The 18,157-nt window shown below is 34.7% G+C and overlaps 2 protein-coding genes across 2 annotated transcripts; both read right to left on the bottom strand.

Moving 5' to 3' along the window:
* Window positions 1-728: 728 nt before the first annotated feature.
* On the bottom strand, window positions 729-2,067 carry LOC120177487 (xylogalacturonan beta-1,3-xylosyltransferase-like). The gene is made up of 3 exons (XM_039183618.1): window positions 1,955-2,067; window positions 1,484-1,847; window positions 729-1,391 (listed from the first exon to the last, which is right to left on the bottom strand). The coding sequence occupies exons 2-3, from the start codon at window positions 1,832-1,834 to the stop codon at window positions 729-731; spliced, it is 1,014 nt and encodes a 337-aa protein (XP_039039549.1). The 5' UTR covers window positions 1,835-1,847; window positions 1,955-2,067.
* LOC120177448 (probable glycosyltransferase At5g20260) lies at window positions 1,942-5,094 on the bottom strand. The gene is made up of 3 exons (XM_039183593.1): window positions 5,090-5,094; window positions 2,202-2,535; window positions 1,942-2,106 (listed from the first exon to the last, which is right to left on the bottom strand). The coding sequence occupies exons 1-3, from the start codon at window positions 5,092-5,094 to the stop codon at window positions 1,942-1,944; spliced, it is 504 nt and encodes a 167-aa protein (XP_039039524.1).
* Window positions 5,095-18,157: the final 13,063 nt, after the last annotated feature.

The following is an 18,157-nucleotide window of genomic DNA, read 5'->3' as shown; positions in this document are numbered from 1 at the left end:
AATCTTTAAATATATATCACTTTGTATTCGAATTTATAAAGAAAAAAATTAAATATGGTATTAAGATCTGAAAAGTGCTTTACCAAACGTGTTTTTAAGAGATTTATCACACTTGTAATATAGAAATATATTTTACGATGTACGATTCACATATACATCTTTATTAAATAGATGTTATTTTAAGAAATAATTACGAACAAATATTGTCTTAATAATAAAATTTTTGATATATTCAAAAAAGACCTGATGAAAGTAATAGAAGAATCTTCAAAAACTTAAAAATTAAGAAACTTGCCATAACTATTAATTAAATAATTAACTTTGAGATTTTTCATGGAATAAAATCTCAACTTTTTAATGAATATAATTTTTTCTGTCATTAATGAAAATAATTATAGATATAATAAGATGTCATTAAAGAAGATTTTGTTTTTTCTGTTGTATCCAATGGTTCTTCTTTAGGTAATATAAAGAAGGATGTGGAATCACATTAAAAGGCTTCGTTAGCCGGTTCAATCTCATCTGTGTAAGGCATGATTGTTGATCGGTCTAAATCGCATAAACAAAGTTTCTTTTGTTCTTGTTTTACACTTTATTTTTTCCTAATATTTTCGTTAGTTACAACATAGTTAAACACCGATCCACATAATTATACTGACATAAAACAAACCAAATGAGAACCTAAAAATTCATGGGGGTCAAAACATTTTGCTTTCCTACGTTAGGGGTCAAGATGGCAGCCCAAAATTCAGCCTCCTTAGCCACACCGAATGAAGCACCATGTGAATCACATCGAACGGCTTCGTCGGCCGGTTCAATTCGAAATGTCGCCGCACTCTCTTCACCCTCTTGTACATCTTCAAGTACTTGCTTTCCGGTATCCCTTGCAAGATACTCTTGATTTCAGGTATCTTCCTCACCGGTATTTGAACCGAGAATTGGCTCCAATCCAACACATCACTAAAGGGCAATGTGTAGTTGTCCGAGATCACCACCGGGACGCACCCTGCGTAAATGGCCTCGACTTCCCTTGGACTAGCCACCTCAAACCCGCTCGGACACAGGCAGAACTTGCTCTGCCCCATCATTTTGGTGTAATTGAGGTTCTTGGGAAGCCGAGCATACACTTGGACTTCACCGTCTTTGTCTTGCCAATGGTTCAATAAGATCTTCCTGATGTATCCATGTGGTGAACCAGCAAAGAATGCTAGTATAGTTCGATGGTCCGGACCCCGGCTCAGATTTGGCGGACCAAGCTTCCCAAAGGGTAGGTAAATTTCAGGTAACGAGACGTCGATTTTTGGCCGGAATCCTTCCGAAGTGTTTGCATTGCAGAGGACTCTGATGAAGTGCTTGAACAGTTCAGGGTTTGCATCCGATACTTCCGGTGCCTGCAATATCGAAAAACAAGCGACATTCACATGTGGACTTGAACATTGTCGAAACCGATGAAACAAATGAAAAATCGAGGTTCGAATGGTACCCAATCATGGCACGAAACCATGAAATGATCGGCACCGTTGCTTCTGTTCCAGTAAGGGTACTTCGTCGATACGGTATCGATATAATCAGTCAATAATCGTTGCAGTCGATCACGAGAGTAGTCCTTAACCGAGTTTATAGGCCGATAAACATAGTGAACCACTCCGGTTACACTCAACGGAAGGAAGAATACGTGAGCTTCGTTCGGATGGCGAGCCCTGAAAGGGCTTTTATTGCTATCCATTTCATCAATGAACTGCCCTTCAATGGCATATATATTGTTCAATGGACCATTGTGGAACAATGGTGGCTCACCTTCCCTGTATGTCCATACCTTGAACCTTTTCACCATCTCTGCATGGCTTCTGATAATGGAAAAAAAAAGAAACCGTTAATCAATCCGAACTCAAATAACATCGATTATTCGATATACGAATATTCGAATAACATCAAACTGATTTAAGTACTTAACTGGTAAAATGCATATGGATTTCTGTAAATGGATCCTTTTGGAACAAAGTTATCGTCTTTCTCTGATGTAAAGTTCTGCAATTGAACTGCTTTGAGAATGGCTACTCGTGCTTTAGCCAAATCATCTTCAATCTTCTCCATGTTGCTCTTCTTCTTCCAATAGACAACATAAAAAGACACACACTCAATGTTCATTCAGACAATTCAAAAACAACCAGCAAACCTTCATATATTATTACAATGCTCACTTTAATAATTGCTGCAACATTAAGTTTATTGGTTTTATACACGGAAGTCGACAGAACCCCGTCCAGGGAAACATGCGGTGGAGCCGGCGAAGAATGCGGCGAGTGATCGGTCCCGTCGCGACGGAAAGGCGAGAAGGAAGTCAAAACTTGGGGTAACCGGTTGCTGTTAAGGGGAGAGGAAGGAAGAAGAAGAAGAAGCAGAAAAAGTAATAAAGCTGGAAAAAACAAGGAGAAAACATGGCAGCTTGAGGTTCCCACCATGGCTTCCTGAAAATATTTCTTCACTTTGTCTTCTTCAATGGTGATTCCAATAGGAAGACATTGTCGGCTGCATCTGCATGTTGAAGAACAAGTTAAGCCGAACTTTCAGTTTGATATATATATATATATATATATATATATATATAATAACTTGATTTGCTTAATTACATAGAGTATAAGATGTGATGAGTAAATCACATGACAGCCTGAGCACGGTGTTTGAATTCTTGATTTGAGCACCTAGGGTTTCTACCCAAGAAACTATATGTGAAAAAGTTAACTTTTAATTGGATTTCTCCAAGATTACTTTTTAATTATTAAATGATAATTGATTGACTGTATAGAGACTTACCATTTATATTCGTATCTATCAGTGATAAAGTTAATATCTTTAAATTTAAAATAATAGGAATACGAAAGTTAATTTAAATTTAAATAGATAAATAATTAAAATATAATTTAATCAAAAATTCCAAAAGGAATGATAGTGATTATATCTGTTTAAATTTTTTTAATCTATTGATAAAGTGTTTTTGTCAAAAATAGGTATATAAAGTATTCAATCTTTTTTACAAGTTATGAAAAATTTAACACGTGACATTAATTAAAGAATATTTTAAGTACTTAGATGGAATTTTTTGAATACTTCAAGTTTCTATTTTGATCCAAAAAAATATTTTATGTACATGTTTTGATGAAAAAAAAATAACTTTAGGTACTTAGATGAAAATATGATATATTGTTTCCCTCTTAGTTCCAAGGTTTCGCCTTGACTAATCCAGATCGATCCGCGTCGCATACCTATCTTTAATAGGCGAGTCTCCCAGTAGGAATTTTTTGCATACATAAGAACTTGACCTTGAGACCTTACTTTGATATTAAGTTGCTTACCACTTGAACTAACTCCTGTTGGTAAAATAGGATATACTTTAAGTACTTATTTATAATATAAACTAATAGAATGCGTAGTGTCGTAACCGGTTTTCGTCCGGGCACGAATTTTTTTTTATACTTGGCGGGAAAAATAATGTGAATAATAATTTGGGAGTCGTCATCGACCTTTTGGGTCAGGTAGGTCGAATACCTAAAACTCATCCTTTAAAAGAGTTTTTAAGAAAACATCAATTAAAAGATAAATTGATCTGCGTTTTAACCAAAAATTCGTTCTTTTTAATAATAAAAAGGGATTCGTGGTCGGTTACGTTTAGGGAAGGATTAGCACCCCTACAACGCCCAAAATTGGTACTTTTTAATTATAAATTATCTCTAATAATAGAATTTTAAGAATTCAAATATATTTAATTTATAATTATGTTATTTCAAATTTTATTACTATAATTTTTAAGAAAATATATTAATTTAAATATATTTATAAAAATATTTATTTATATAGAAATATCAAAAAAAATAAATATTAAAATTTTAATAATTTAAATAAAACTAAATTATAATTTTTATAATGTTTAATTATTTAAAATACCAGAATAGGACATCCAGTTGTTTTTAGACTGCCTTTTTCTTTGATATTGAAAATAAATAAACATTATTATTTAAAAGAATATAGGTATATATTTATATGAATAAGATAATAATAATAAAATAATTATGAAAATAATAATTTAAACACATAAAATTAAAATATAAATAAACAATAAAATTAAAATTAAATATAAAAAGTAATAAAACTTATAATTAAAATTGGTGACTAAATTATGACATATCAAGATTAAAAGCTCTAGTTTGAAATATTATGAAAACTAGGTGTTACTAATGTAATTAATCCTTAATTAATTAGAGGTCAAAATAAAAGTTATTAAAGTTATAAGGACTAAATACGGTATTTACCCTAAATATATATAAGTATACAGGCTAGGACTAAATTATAAACTAAATAAAATCAAAAGACCGAATTAAAAGGTTTAAGATTTGATATCAGTGACCAAAATGAAAAGTTACAAAACTGTGGTGGCAGCGGGTATAGTTTACTCACGCGAGAAATTACATATATACCCCTCCCCCAAAACGGCATCGTTTGGGGAGGGGTTTAAAATCCCCAAAAGGCCGGCCCTTAAGGGCCAGCTTCTCATTTTCATCTTTCCTCTTCTCTCTCTAGCTGAGAGAGAAGAAAAACTCTCTCGCCTCTCTCTAGATTTCTGTAACCGGCCGGCCAACACCAACGGCGCTGATCACCACTGTCGGCCGCCACCAACGGTGGCTGGAATTCCCAAATTACCCTAGAGTGTAGATCTCGACCTCCTAAGGCCGAATATGGCCTTCGCTTGTCCTAAAACGCTTTAGATCGTTCTAGATTTAAAATAAATCGAAAGTTTTACCTTCGGTTTTACAATGATTCTGGTGGTTCCAAACGGTTTGGAGGCTTTTATGATGGTAAGATGCTCATTTTCCTCTTCTTTCTGGTTATTGGGTGTTGATTTATTCTCGTATTCTGCTCTCTGTTTGGTTGCTCCGTAGCTGTTGGTCTCCTCTCTGTTTTCTGTTCTTTGTTCTTACTGTGTGTGTTCTTTATTTTGCAGGTAACGGTGGCTTTTATAGCCACCACGGTGCTCCTCTCGGACTGGTTAAAGAGTGGAAACTTCGGTTACTCACCAAACTATGTGGTGACTCACCCCATAGCTGAGACGTGGATGGCCGGCGTGATGTTTCTGGAGTCTTCGAAGAGGCAGTGATGTCGTGGCTACGGCGGGGTGGAACACCTGGAGGTGGCAGCTGGGCTCTTCTGGAAACATGAGGCGGCGCCGCGCGGCAGTAGTGCTAGGGTTTAGAAACCCTAGCTGAAACCTTAAATATTTAGGGTTTCATTTTGGTCTGGGTCGGTTCTGGTTGGGCCTGGGATTTGGGCTTGTAAACGGGATTGGGCCTCTGATGTAATTTGTAATATATATATATATATATATATATATATATAATAATAATATATTATATTAATAATAATTATTATTATTATTATGAAAAAAAATTAATGTCTATATCTGCCCCTCTTTGCTCATTCTTGTGTTAACAAGAATAGAGTAAAGACGAAAAAGACAATAACTTTTTTGGCCTCTATTGAGTAGGATGAAAATGTTTGAAAACATCATGCACTGAAGGGCTTACAGATGATTCGAAGGTTTTTTTTTGAAAACATCAAAAAGCTCCCGAAGGCTTTTTTGAAACATCATGCACTGTAGGACTTACAGATGACCCTAAGGTTTTGAAAACATCAAAAAGCTCCTGAAGGCTTTTTGGAAACATCATGCACTGTAGGACTTACAGATGACCTGAAGGCTTGAAAACATCAAAAAGCTCCCGAAGGCTTTTTGGAAACATCATGCACTGTAGGACTTATAGATGACCCTAAGGATTTGAAAACATCAAAAAGCTCCCGAAGGCCTTTTGGAAACATCATGCACTGCAGGACTTACAGATGACCCTAAGGCTTTGAAAACATCAAAAAGCTCCCGAAGGCTTTTTGGAAACATCATGCACTGCAGGACTTACAGATGACCCTAAGGCTTTGAAAACATTAAAAAGCTCCCGAAGGCTTTTTGGAAACATCATGCATTGCAGGACTTACAGATGACCCTAAGGCTTTGAAAACATCAAAAAGCTCCCGAAGGCTTTTTGGAAACATCATGCATTGCAGGACTTACAGATGACCCTAAGGCTTTGAAAACATCAAAAAGCTCCCGAAGGCTTTTTGGAAACATCATGCACTGCAGGACTTACAGATGACCCTAAGGCTTTGAAAACATCAAAAAGCTCCCGAAGGCTTTTTGGAAACATCATGCACTGTAGGACTTACAGATGTGGGAAATAGTTTATTAAGTAAAAAAACTAAGGAAATCATTTTCTTACTTTTCAACAATTTCATTTTTAGAAAAGATTGAATGAGAAACTATGGAAATCGTTTTCTCATTATTTTTCAAAATAACATGTTGATTGGGTAACATGCCCCAATCTCAAGATAAGGCTGTTGGAAATAGTTTACTAAGTAAAAAAACTAAGAAAATCATTTTCTTACTTTTCAACAATTTCATTTCAGAAAAGATAAAATGAGAAACTATGAAAATCGTTTTCTCATTCTGTTTTTTTTAAATAACATGTTGATTGGGTAACATGCCCCAATCTCAAGATAATACTAATTTTTGTGGATTGCTTCCATCTCTTCCTCATATGTTTGCATGATTCCTGTATTTTCGGTTTTGAATACTTTCTTCTTGTAAGATATATATATATTTTTTTACCATGAATCTTCTTGTTCTTCCGAAGATCTGTAAAACTTAATGTTTGAATGCACTCAAATGTATCAATGTAATGCATTATCTATTGTGTAAATGATATTCTTATGAATGCATGAATGTTGATGCAATCTTCATTCGACTTCAAAGTGGTGAACTTGGTATTCCTTCACTTCATCATTTATTGCCAGTGTTACCTCTGGATATCAGTGTAGAAACTTATGCTATCAAGCTTGCATTTCTACAGAATTATCTGATCAGCTTGTATCTTTGCATCTTTTTTGCTTCATTTAAGTCTCAGAAGAAATGTTTCACTTGTGGAACTCTTGTCGTAGTCAAAATTATGACCCTGATGCCCCATTTTGTCTTGGATAAAACCAACTTTATTTGCTTGGACTTGTGTATAAATCCCATAAGGCTTTCATCTTTGAAAAGAGAATCTATCATCTTTAAAAAGAGAACCTATCATCTTTGAAAAGAGAATCTATCATCTTTGAAGAGTGTAGATGTAGATATGCATGACTCAGCAGGGATTAATTAGGAGAGTAGAGTCTGTTCTGATTTGACTCTTGAAACACATCATAAGGAGAATTTATCACAATTCCTTTCATGTCCCCACATTTAAATGGTTCTTGAACAAGGCAACTTGGATCATATCATGCCGAGATGCTTAACAACAACCTGTCGTTCAACCTTAGTTGGCTCCACTAATTTCTTGTTGTTAAAATTTCAGCTCTCCTTCTACGGAAAGAGATCTTCATCATATCTCAACTTATAATCTTGAAGTTGAAGAAGACAAACTTCATCTTGGATTAAAAGTGGAAACCATATGATCACAACATTGGTTCAGCATCAGAATAACTGGTTCGTAAAACATTTGACAACACATGCATCATCTCATGTGGTTTCTGCTCAGATGTTCATAAAACGTTTGACAACACATTCATCCTTTCCTGTGGCTTTTGCCAAGATTTCTCAATCATTGAAGCTCTTTGCCTAGTGTTCAAAGCTTTTGAATGATGTCACAAGACCATTTGAGATCAAAACTCAGTGGGGATTCAAGTGTAATGTTGGTATGACCAAAAAGTTAGTCAAATTCACAAAATGTGCTGGTGTCGAATTGAATAAGAGATACCAACAAATCTTGATATCATCTCTGGAAAAGACAAATGTGATACTGATCATGCTTTCTTTCATAATGAGCATTGTAGAAAGTAGAAACACTTCAGCTATAGGATCAATGTACAGAAAAATATCCGTGGAATTCTTGTAACTGGGGATGAAACGCACATGATAAACCAAATAGATGAAAACTCAGTTCAGTCTAGCTGGCAATGATAACCCAGTAACATCGGGAAAGAGCAATATACATGAGCTTCTCTTTTCAATGTCATCAAGTAAACAAAACTGATGTGAAAAACAGCTTCGTAACCTCAACAGTATGGTTGAAACTAACTGACAAGAATCTCAAAGAAATATTTTCAATTATCACCGACACACAAAAGGCCAAATTCAGATTTCGAGGTCTCGAGGAACTGATCCTTGGATCGAATGGTCTACAAAGGGACCATCTTTATTCATGCAACCATGATGTAGCTTAACAAAGAACACACTGTCATGTGACACATGGTTTAAGAAGATTGGGTATTTGAAACCATACTTGCTGAATAAATATTTGTTCAACAACAGGACCCTAATGCAACTGCCTGATGAACGAAGCAATTATGTGTAGTCAAATTGACTGTTATTGCTTCACCATTTTCATTCTTCATATTTTTCTGTCTCATTGGAAATATCTGCTCAAGTCAATGATTTTGACACAGGATGATATGGGCCTTCAGCATGCCCCAACAATTGTTGATACGAACGTTCAAAATACATCAACATTCTTGATTCTGATTGAAATGGGCTTTCAGCATGCCCCGATATTTGCTTCTTGTTAATATGAGCCTTTAAAATACCCCACATGGATCTGTCTGAAGGAACCTTTAAAATGCCCCAACATTTGCTGATACAGATGTTAAAAGTGTGCTCAATATTACTTCTTGTTGAGATGAGCCTTTAAGAATGCCCAAATAGTCATATTGTTGTGAGCCTTCAAAATACCCCAATATTCTATTTCTGATTGAAATGGGCCCTCAAGATGTCTCTCTAGATTTGTCTGATTCACTCTTAATGTCTGTTTGACTGAAATGTCATGATCCCCACGAGGTCCAATTTTGACAATGAACTGTTGTAGGTACTTGTAGCTTTATTCATGCCTCAAATATGTTTATCTTGAATACTCTCATTCTGGTGTCACTAAACAGCAGTTGTTAAGTAACTTGAGGAAATCTCTTCATGTTGTCACAAACTTAAGAAGTGCTCAAACAATCTGACGGAAATGACTGAGATATGTGTCTTTTGAATGAGGTGACCATTTTCTGTATCTGGAGGGATCTAGTCAGACAGAGCAGTAAAAATAGCTTGGTAATCTATTCCAAGCTGACACAGTGGATTATTATCTTTCAGTGAAGCCCATCTCTGAAGTATACTTTTCCATAGGAGAGAAACCAATTTATGCAAACAGTAATCTGATGTACTGACAAGACTACATATACAATGGTACACGCTCTTTGAAAAATCCACACCCATGCAACATGTTGATTCTGATAACAACTTATCTGATTATGAAGCAATCTTTCAGGATGATTTCACAGATATTGATAGTTCTTTCTGATACCGAGGAAATCTTGAATTCTGATTATGATGAGGAGAATAAACTGTTATTCTTGACGAAAATAGGGTTCTCAGAGGCTGAGGCTTCAATAACCATGGGGATATGTGGTCCAGATTCATCAATTACAGAATTGACAGGTTTTATATGTGTTGATCAAATGGCTAAGGTTGCTGACACACTTCTTCCGGTAGAAGATAGGAAGCCATTACACAATGATCCCAATTACAGGAAAAGGTGAAACTCGGGCAATGATTTGTGGAAAAGGAAGAAGCAGAGGAAGCTTGAAAAGAAGCTTCTTAATGAAGATGATCATGTTCATCTTTCAAATCCAATGATTGGTTCTGGGGTTCCTACCGAATCAGATCAGATAACTCAAAGAAAACTTCCAGAAGATGCTATTGGGTCTCCTTATTTCTATTATGAGAACGTGGCACTTGCTCCAGTTAATGTTTGGACTGAAATGTCACAGTACTGATGTTGTAAAACTAAAACTTGTAGATTCAAAGTATTTTCATACTGCTACACTGAAAATGGGATATGTTCATAATCTGCCAATTGAGAACAGATTTCCTCTTATTTTGCTTCCTCCATGTGCCATACATGATGCTTTTCCATTGACAAAGAAATGATGGCCTTCCTGGGATCCAAGAACAAAGTTGAACTGTTTATAAATATGTACAGGAAGTGCCAAATTGACAGAAAGGATCTGTAAGGCTCTTGAAGCTTATGACAATGAGCCATCTTCGAGTGTCCAGAAGTATGTTCTTGATGAGTGCTGAAAATGGAATCTGGTATGGGTTGGAAGGAATAAAATTGTTCCACTTGAACCTGATGAGGTGGAAATGCTTCTAGGTTTCCTTAAAAACCATACACAAGGATCTGTATAGAGACATGTTCCATGGTGGTATCAATGTCCTGTCTCTTTTCTCTGGGATCAATGATGCAGAAGTTGCCTTTTACTGTCTTGGCATACTTTTGAAAACAGATGTGCAAGAACTGAATGATGATCGGTTGGTGCAATTGATGAGTAGTTTTGTCGAATTCGACCTTGTTGTCGGTAGCATCCCGTGTAACAACCTTAATGAAAGTACTAAACATCATTGTGATGGGCTTGAAGATTTTTGTTGGTGCATTTAATTGTAATGACTGTCTCTTCGGCTGCTCCAAAATACACACTGTCATTTCCCACTCTTCCTCAACTTTTGGAATCCTGTACGGCATACAAATGTTGAATTTATTCCAATGTCTTATTCTGTGCCATATGTTCTCAAATTCGAATTCAACAATCTTCTGAAGGACATAATGGATATAATCTTGTCAAGGAAATTGATCAGCATGGAAAAGGCAGCAATGCTGTATCAAGACTTGAGCCAGCATCACGGTATAACCAGAGTGCAGGTAGTTATTTGTTCATGGCTCTATGATGTAATCTTCTAGAGAACCTGAATTGATGGTTGGGGAAAATAATCTGTGTGGTGATGCTTATCACCCTCAGCATGAGATAAAAGATAACTTTTCTTGATGAGCTGCTAATAATGTCATAGGAGAGTGTCACAAGTTCAATTCTCCAGACTTTCTGGCTTCTTGGACTACTTACCTTCAAAAATGTGAAGTGCTTCATTATTCTGGCCTCGTTCATTTTCTTCTACAACAGAGGTAGAATAAGCAACAATTGCTTCAAGGATCTTCCTCATTTGAGACTGTCCTGTTTGAAAATGTTTTTTCTCCTTTCTTTATTGAAGAATGAAAGAATTTTGCAAAGTATTACCCCTTTCAGGTTCACAATATAATCAAATCATAAACAATAAGTTTAATGAATATCCAATAAATCAACTACACTTTTAAATCATTCAAAAATCATAGTCATATGGCAAGTGTCAAAATTATTGACTGATTTGAGGTGTAGGTTGATTTTGGTAAAGTAGGTTCTTTCAAGTTGGTTCAGTATGTCGCTTCGGATTCCACTAACTTGAAGAAAAGGTTGTTATGCTCATCTTGTAAAGATGTTTCTCGTTTCAAAAATCTCAGGAACGTCTTTGGGATGTGCGGTGCTTCATTTAAGAGCTTAAAATCGTCTCTTATGTCGTTGTTGCACCATTCAATATTCGAGCCACATTTTCAGGTTTTCAACACGAATCCTCCTTTGGTTTCAAGATGTTTATTTAAAAATTTATATCTTGAACCCCCCTTTTATCATTTTTTATATCATGCATTAAAGATTTTAAAAACTAATTTTTGCAAATAAAAATCAATCTTGAGAGGCGAAATGAATTCTGAAGATATTCTCTCTTAATTGGATGCCTTCAATTTTGCTTTGCTTGACTTGGATCTGCTTTGTTGGGGATTTTTCTATCATCTGGATCCCTCTAGACTGCCAAATTTTGGATTCATTTCCATTTTCTCATATCTTCATCATTTCTTTCTCTTCTTGTTGAATATGAATATCTGAATTAATTGTACTTGATCCATCTTGTAACTTGAGGCTCCCTGGAGTCACCCATCTTGATTCAATTTCTCCTTTTTTTCTTCTTCTTTTTTTCCTCATTTTTCCTTTTTCATCTTTTTTTTTCTTTGCTGGATTTTTCTTTTTTCTTTCTTTGCTGGATGAGTATAAGACTTCAATTGCTTTGAACACCTCCTTTTCCTTTTTGTCCTTTTTTCTTTTTCAAGTATAATATTTCTTGACAGAATCTGAGTTTATTTGGTTTCTCAGAACTTTCCCACCCGTTTTTTGCCAAAATTAACACTTCTTGGGAAAAGGCCTTTTTTACAATATTTGACCCGTCTCAATTAGACATTCATTTCTAACGGAAATCTTTATGTAGGCAAGATCTTTTTAAACACTATATCACATCTAAATCACCCTCTTGGAACTCTCTAGGATGTGATCTTTCATTATCCGTTTCTAATGTATTTGCTCATGGTAAATAGCTTTCAATTGATTCTAATCGAGATTGGATACATTTAGTCTTCTCCAATTTGTCCTCCCATAGGATACAAAATAATGGGATCTCAACTTCAATTGGTAATACTGCTTCCATCCCATAGACTAAACAATAAGGTGTTGCCCCAGTAAATGTTCGCACAGTAATTCAATATGCATATAAGGTAAAAGTTAGCTTCTCGTGTCAATCTTTGTAAGCTTCAGTGGTCTTTGTAATGATCCTCTTAAGGTTCTTATTTGCTCCTGCAAATGCCCCATTCATCTTTGGGTGATATGACACTGAGTTGGCGTGCTTGATCTGTGCGCTAAGTTTAGTCATCTCATACATAGAAGTCCTTGTAAAAAGAGGTATCTCCAGGGGTATGAATATTCAAGATTAACTTTACTTACATGAAAAATGTAATTAATGCATGACATATTTATTTCAAACAATCATTTTCCCCTTCTTCTTTGAGTATGCCCTAATCACTCGAAATTATGTTCGATGAATTGGTCCATGATGCCTCATCTCGTCTCTTCTTGTAGTAAGATTCACGGATAATTGAAAGTTTGGTTTTTTGAGGTTATTTGGTTTATGGTGGTTTTGTGTTTGGAAGGACAAATGTGTGACTTTTGAAGTCGTATATATGGTAGAAGGTAGTATAATGAATCGATCAACTCTACCCGAAAAAGTAAACATCTAGAGTTGGTGTCTCAAAAACAAGTGGAGACATTACTTCAGAGTCTCAGATAAATGTAGTGTCAGGATTTGGTTTTGGTAAGGGTCGAGTAATTGGCATTGGATATGGAAGATATAATTTTACCACTTGCCAAAGATCTATAACTCTTGAAAAATTAAAAGAATATTTAATCTACTTGATACTCAAGAATCTCAAGGTTAAAACTTGATTCCTTGCTCATAACTATAAAAGTAACACAAATTTATTTATTACACAAAGGCGGAGAAAGGGAACAAAAACCAAGTTCAAACCAGATGCTGAAAGTATAAAGGTACTATAGTGGTAGATAACACTTCCACTTGTTTATGCATCATGCCTCATTATTCCTATAATGTTGGGTATGTAATAGGATCAGGGTTCTTTTCTTCATTTGCCCCCCATTTCTTGATCATTTCTTGTTTCAAAACCCCTTTGTCAATAAGCATCTCAATTTCTTTCAACAGTGGCCTACAATTGCCAGTAGAGTGTCCAGATACCCCCAAGTGGAAATTATAAACACTATCTTGATCATAGCTATGAGCAGAAGGGTTTGGTGTTACTTTCGTTGGTCTTGGTATGATGTATTGACCTTTAATCAAATGAGGGTACAAGCCTGAAATGGAGGTTTGGAACACCTCCAAAGTATTTCTTGATCGCATGACTTTCTTTGGTCGATCTGAACAACTATTTGCACCTTTTCTTTTGCAATTGCGGGGATTTTGGATGTGATACTCATTCACATTACCAACTTTAGCTCTCTGATCAATCGGGCTATTGGATGTGACTTTTGAGTTTCCTTCACTGATTACATTCTCAATTAAATCTCCACTTGTCATAAGATTCTTGAATTCCTTCGTCGGATTTGCCTGCATTAACTCGCAGAAAGGAGCGGGAATGGAATCCCGAAACATATGTGATATCTCTTCTTCTAACATGGGAGGTTGAACTTGTGCTGCCACTCCTCTCCATCTTAAGGCATATTCTTGAAATCTTTCATTGGTTTTCTTCTTTACTCTTCGAAGATCCATACGTGTTGGAGCTAAGCCTTTAACATACCAATATTGTCCCAAAAATGCATCAGCTAGATCTACCCATCTCTTGATCTGTTCTTGGGTCAACTGATTATACCAGACTACTGTTGGGCCAACAAGAGTATCATGGAAAGAGAGAATTAATAGATCATCAGAACTCAAATATCCTTCCATTTTTCTGTAAAACATTCTCAAATGGATTAAGGGACAACTGGTGCAATCATATTTCTCAAAATCAGGCCTTTTGAATTCATGGGGAATAATCAAATCTGGAACCAAACTGAGTTCTCTTGCTTTTAGTTCTTTGTGGGAAGTATCAACACATTTCATATTTTTGATTGCTTCATCCATCCTCTTAAATCTTTCCTCATATTGTAAATAATGAACGAGGCTATTCTTTGGGTTCAAGTGGGATGCCCCAGAGTAGATCCTTCTTAACTCTTCATTCTGATAGCATGGTTGCTCTTTAGCAGTTATCTTTTCTTTATCAGATGCCACACACTGAATAATTTGATTTGATCCATCTGGTACTGAATCTGATGTTTCTTTCCTTATATCCTAAGGTAACCCTGTCAATTGTTCTAGCCACTGATCTTGTAGTCCCTCATAAGATTACTCCATTGTTTTCATGATGATGGTAAAGTAAAATGAATGAATGACCTTGGTTTTACTGTTACAAAACCTTTCATTAATTATTAACATGTTTTTATAATTAATGTATATAACAATACTAAAAAAATGTAATGTAAATGCAAAAATGCATAAATGCAAAAATAAGAATGCAAATTGTGTAATGTAAAGATGTAAAAAGTAAGAATACAAAATGGAAATGCATGTATGAAAAGGTGTTACTCAAGAGTGATCATCTTAGAACATATTTCATTGAACACAAAAGTTTCGGTACATCAAACAAAACTTTTACATGTAGGGAATAGCTTTCACTCCTAATTTCTCTATTTCACTTAAAAGCCAAACTAGCTTCCACTCATACTCAGGTGTGGAGTTATCCATCTGCTTTAATTCTCTTGTGAAGCCAGCTAAGTCCACCAGCTTATGAGCCACATTGTTTGCTTGAATAGCAGCTTCATTCATGACATTGTTTTTTTTCCTTCATCCTTTGTGTCAATTCTCGAAGTTGTAAAAAATGTTGTTCATTTTTTCTTGTGAGAGAATCTTTGTGTTCAAAAAGTTCTCATACAAGATCTCCATAATCATCTAAACATTTCTTCAATGTCTTGTTCTTGTCTATAGTGGCTTCTAATTCAGTATCAATCTCATGCTGATTGATCAGATATGATGCTTCCATGTTGGTCATAGCACTATTCAACACTTGATTTTCGACTTGACATCTTTTCAATTCTCTGATAGATGCATTGCGTATTTCTTCTGCAACTCGTGAGTTATGATAAAACTTCTTGGCTTGACCTTCATATATGTTACAATTCTTTTTTAGCTTGGTGACCCCTGTGATCCACTCTTCTAGGGTGTTTCCTATGCCGACATTTCGAAAGGCTTGACTGATCTTTTGGAAATCTTCATGCATGTTTTTCATTTTGGTGCTTAATTCCTTGTTTTGATCCTTCAAATGACATATTTGGGCTTCGAATCTCAACAAATCTTCTTCCTTCTGGACGCCCCTACTGATGCTATTACCTTTGAATACATTTGGTATTGATCTGGCAGGATCTTCAATTACCAAACTAGGTTGATCATTTATCATAAACTTCAAGATTCCCTGATCCAAAAGACTTTGGACTCGACGTTTGAAGGCAAGACAATTCTCAATGGTATGTCCTTGAGCTCCGGCATGATATTTACAATAAACGTTGATGTTATACCAATTCGGATACGGAGGTTGGAACGATTTTATATAATAAGGATCCACTTCTCGTGCTTCAAGTAACTTCTCATACAACTCTTTATATGATATGGGGATAGTATCAAGATGAGAACCACCTTTTGTCTTGGATTGAACCTGCGTTTTAGACGTCAGGAGCAGACCAAACTTTGATGATTTATGATTACATGATTTCTTCTCATCTCTGGGAGCTTTTACAGTGGTCACCATTTCTTTGGTATCTCCAGACGATTTGTGAATACAAATGATGATTGTCTGCAACTTCTTAAATTGGTTAGGATCAGAAGTCCCTTGCATATCTGAAATTGCATGATTATCTTAATTAAGCTTTCTCTCTTTCTGTGCATGAATCTCTTCTCTTTTGGCCAAAACAGATATTCTATCCATCATCTTGGACATATGCTCTCTTATTTCTCGTATCTCCTTTTGCTCTTCAATGGGCATACGATCTTTGAGTGCATAGCTCTTCTCTATCTTCAGAGTTCCCTCAGGATGTCTTTTCTTGGCCGCATCATATTTTGTTTGATCATAGAACTTTTTATCCATTTACGATTTCTTTCCAATATGATGAACAGTCTTTCAAGTAAACACCTTTTGGTTATGCCATGATCATGCAATGTAAACAAAAGAAATCAATATGAACAGATTAGAGCAATATAACATGCATGAAAAAAATAAGAAAAAAAATAGAATAGTTAGTACCAACTAATGGAAAAAAATCTATCTATCAAGGTATAAATCTTAACCTCATGCTTTCTAGTTCCATGCTTTGTTTGGAAAAAATTAACCTAACCGCAAGATTTCTAGTTCGCATGCCTTTATTCAGGAAAAAGAAAAGGAAATAAAATAAATTAAAAGCTAGAGCTTATTTCTCCTTTGTGTATACCTATGAACAGAGGTTCAGTATTGTCTTAGATCAGGTGAATTTCTAGGGTTTATTATATGCAGAGTTTCAGTTCTAGGAGTAAAGGTACTCGAATTGTCCTTGTTGATGCCCCCTTGGCCTGCCAACCCTCAATCATAGTCCACTACAGACTTAAACAGACCGAGTTCAATTCGAGGGGACACATTTCTCTATTCCTGACACGGAGAATAAATTCTCACGAAAACATAGAGCATATGAACCCCGAAAGTTACTTGCTAGGTCTGACACGAAGAATAAATTCTCACGAAGACGTCGCTTTCACTCCCACTTAAAAGGGACAAACTCAATTATAGAGCTTTATGTTATGCAATGCAAGTATTGTGTGTGAGGAGAAATTTTCAAACCTCTAACAGACAAATAAAATAATTAATATCTGAATAAAAATAAAAAAAATAAAAAAATATTAATAAAATAATATAAAAATAATAAGTAATAAAAAATTTGAAAGAAAAGAATTAAAAATTAAATAAATGAATTTTTTAATTTCTAATTAATAGAGACAATTTATAATTAATTTTAAAGTTTGACAGTCCCCAGCGGAGTCGCCAAGCTGTCGTAACCAGTTTTCGTCCGGGCACGATTTTTTTTTTATACTTGGCGGGAAAAATAATGTGAATAATAATTTGGGAGTCGCCATCGGCCTTTTGGGTCAGGTAGGTCGAATACCTAAAAATCATCCTTTAAAAGAGTTTTTAAGAAAACATCGATTAAAAGATAAATTGATCTGCGTTTTAACCAAAAATTCGTTCTTTTTAATAATAAAAAGGGATTCGTGGTCGGTTACGTTTAGGGAAGGATTAGCACCCCTACACCGCCCAAAATTGGTACTTTTTAATTATAAATTGTCTCTAATAATAGAATTTTAAGAATTCAAATATATTTAATTTATAATTATGTTATTTCAAATTTTATTACTATAATTTTTGAGAAAATATATTAATTTAAATATATTTATAAAAATATTTATTTATTTAGAAATATCAAAAAATGACTTCTAGGTGCCTTAAGACAGCTCTCTTCTTCGATATTAAAAAATAAATATTAAAATTTTAATAATTTAAATAAAACTAAATTATAATTTTTATAATGTTTAATTATTTAAAATACCAGAATAGGACATCCAAATGTTTTAAGACTGCCTTTTTCTTTGATATTGAAAATAAATAAACATTATTATTTAAAAGAATATAGGTATATATTTTATATGAATAAGATAATAATAATAATAAAATAATTATGAAAATAATAATTTAAACATTTAAAATTAAAATATAAATAAACA

Source organism: Hibiscus syriacus, unplaced genomic scaffold (assembly GCF_006381635.1).
Source record: "Hibiscus syriacus cultivar Baekdansim isolate YM2019G1 unplaced genomic scaffold, ASM638163v2 tig00112289_pilon, whole genome shotgun sequence".
NCBI lineage: Eukaryota > Viridiplantae > Streptophyta > Magnoliopsida > Malvales > Malvaceae > Hibiscus > Hibiscus syriacus.
Note: the sequence above shows the minus strand (reverse complement) of the source record. Positions and strands in the feature narration are given on the sequence as shown.

Excerpts from the sequence above, each read along its gene's own strand:
- LOC120177487 (XM_039183618.1), bottom strand. The coding sequence starts at position 1,834 with ATGGTGAAAAGGTTCAAGGTATGGACATACAGGGAAGGTGAGCCACCA. Across the intron at positions 1,392-1,483 it reads TGGTTTCGTGCCATGATTGG|GCACCGGAAGTATCGGATGC; the intron begins GTACCATTCGAA and ends TCGATATTGCAG.
- LOC120177448 (XM_039183593.1), bottom strand. Across the intron at positions 2,107-2,201 it reads ATGTTGCAGCAATTATTAAA|AAGAAGAGCAACATGGAGAA; the intron begins GTGAGCATTGTA and ends GTCTATTGGAAG.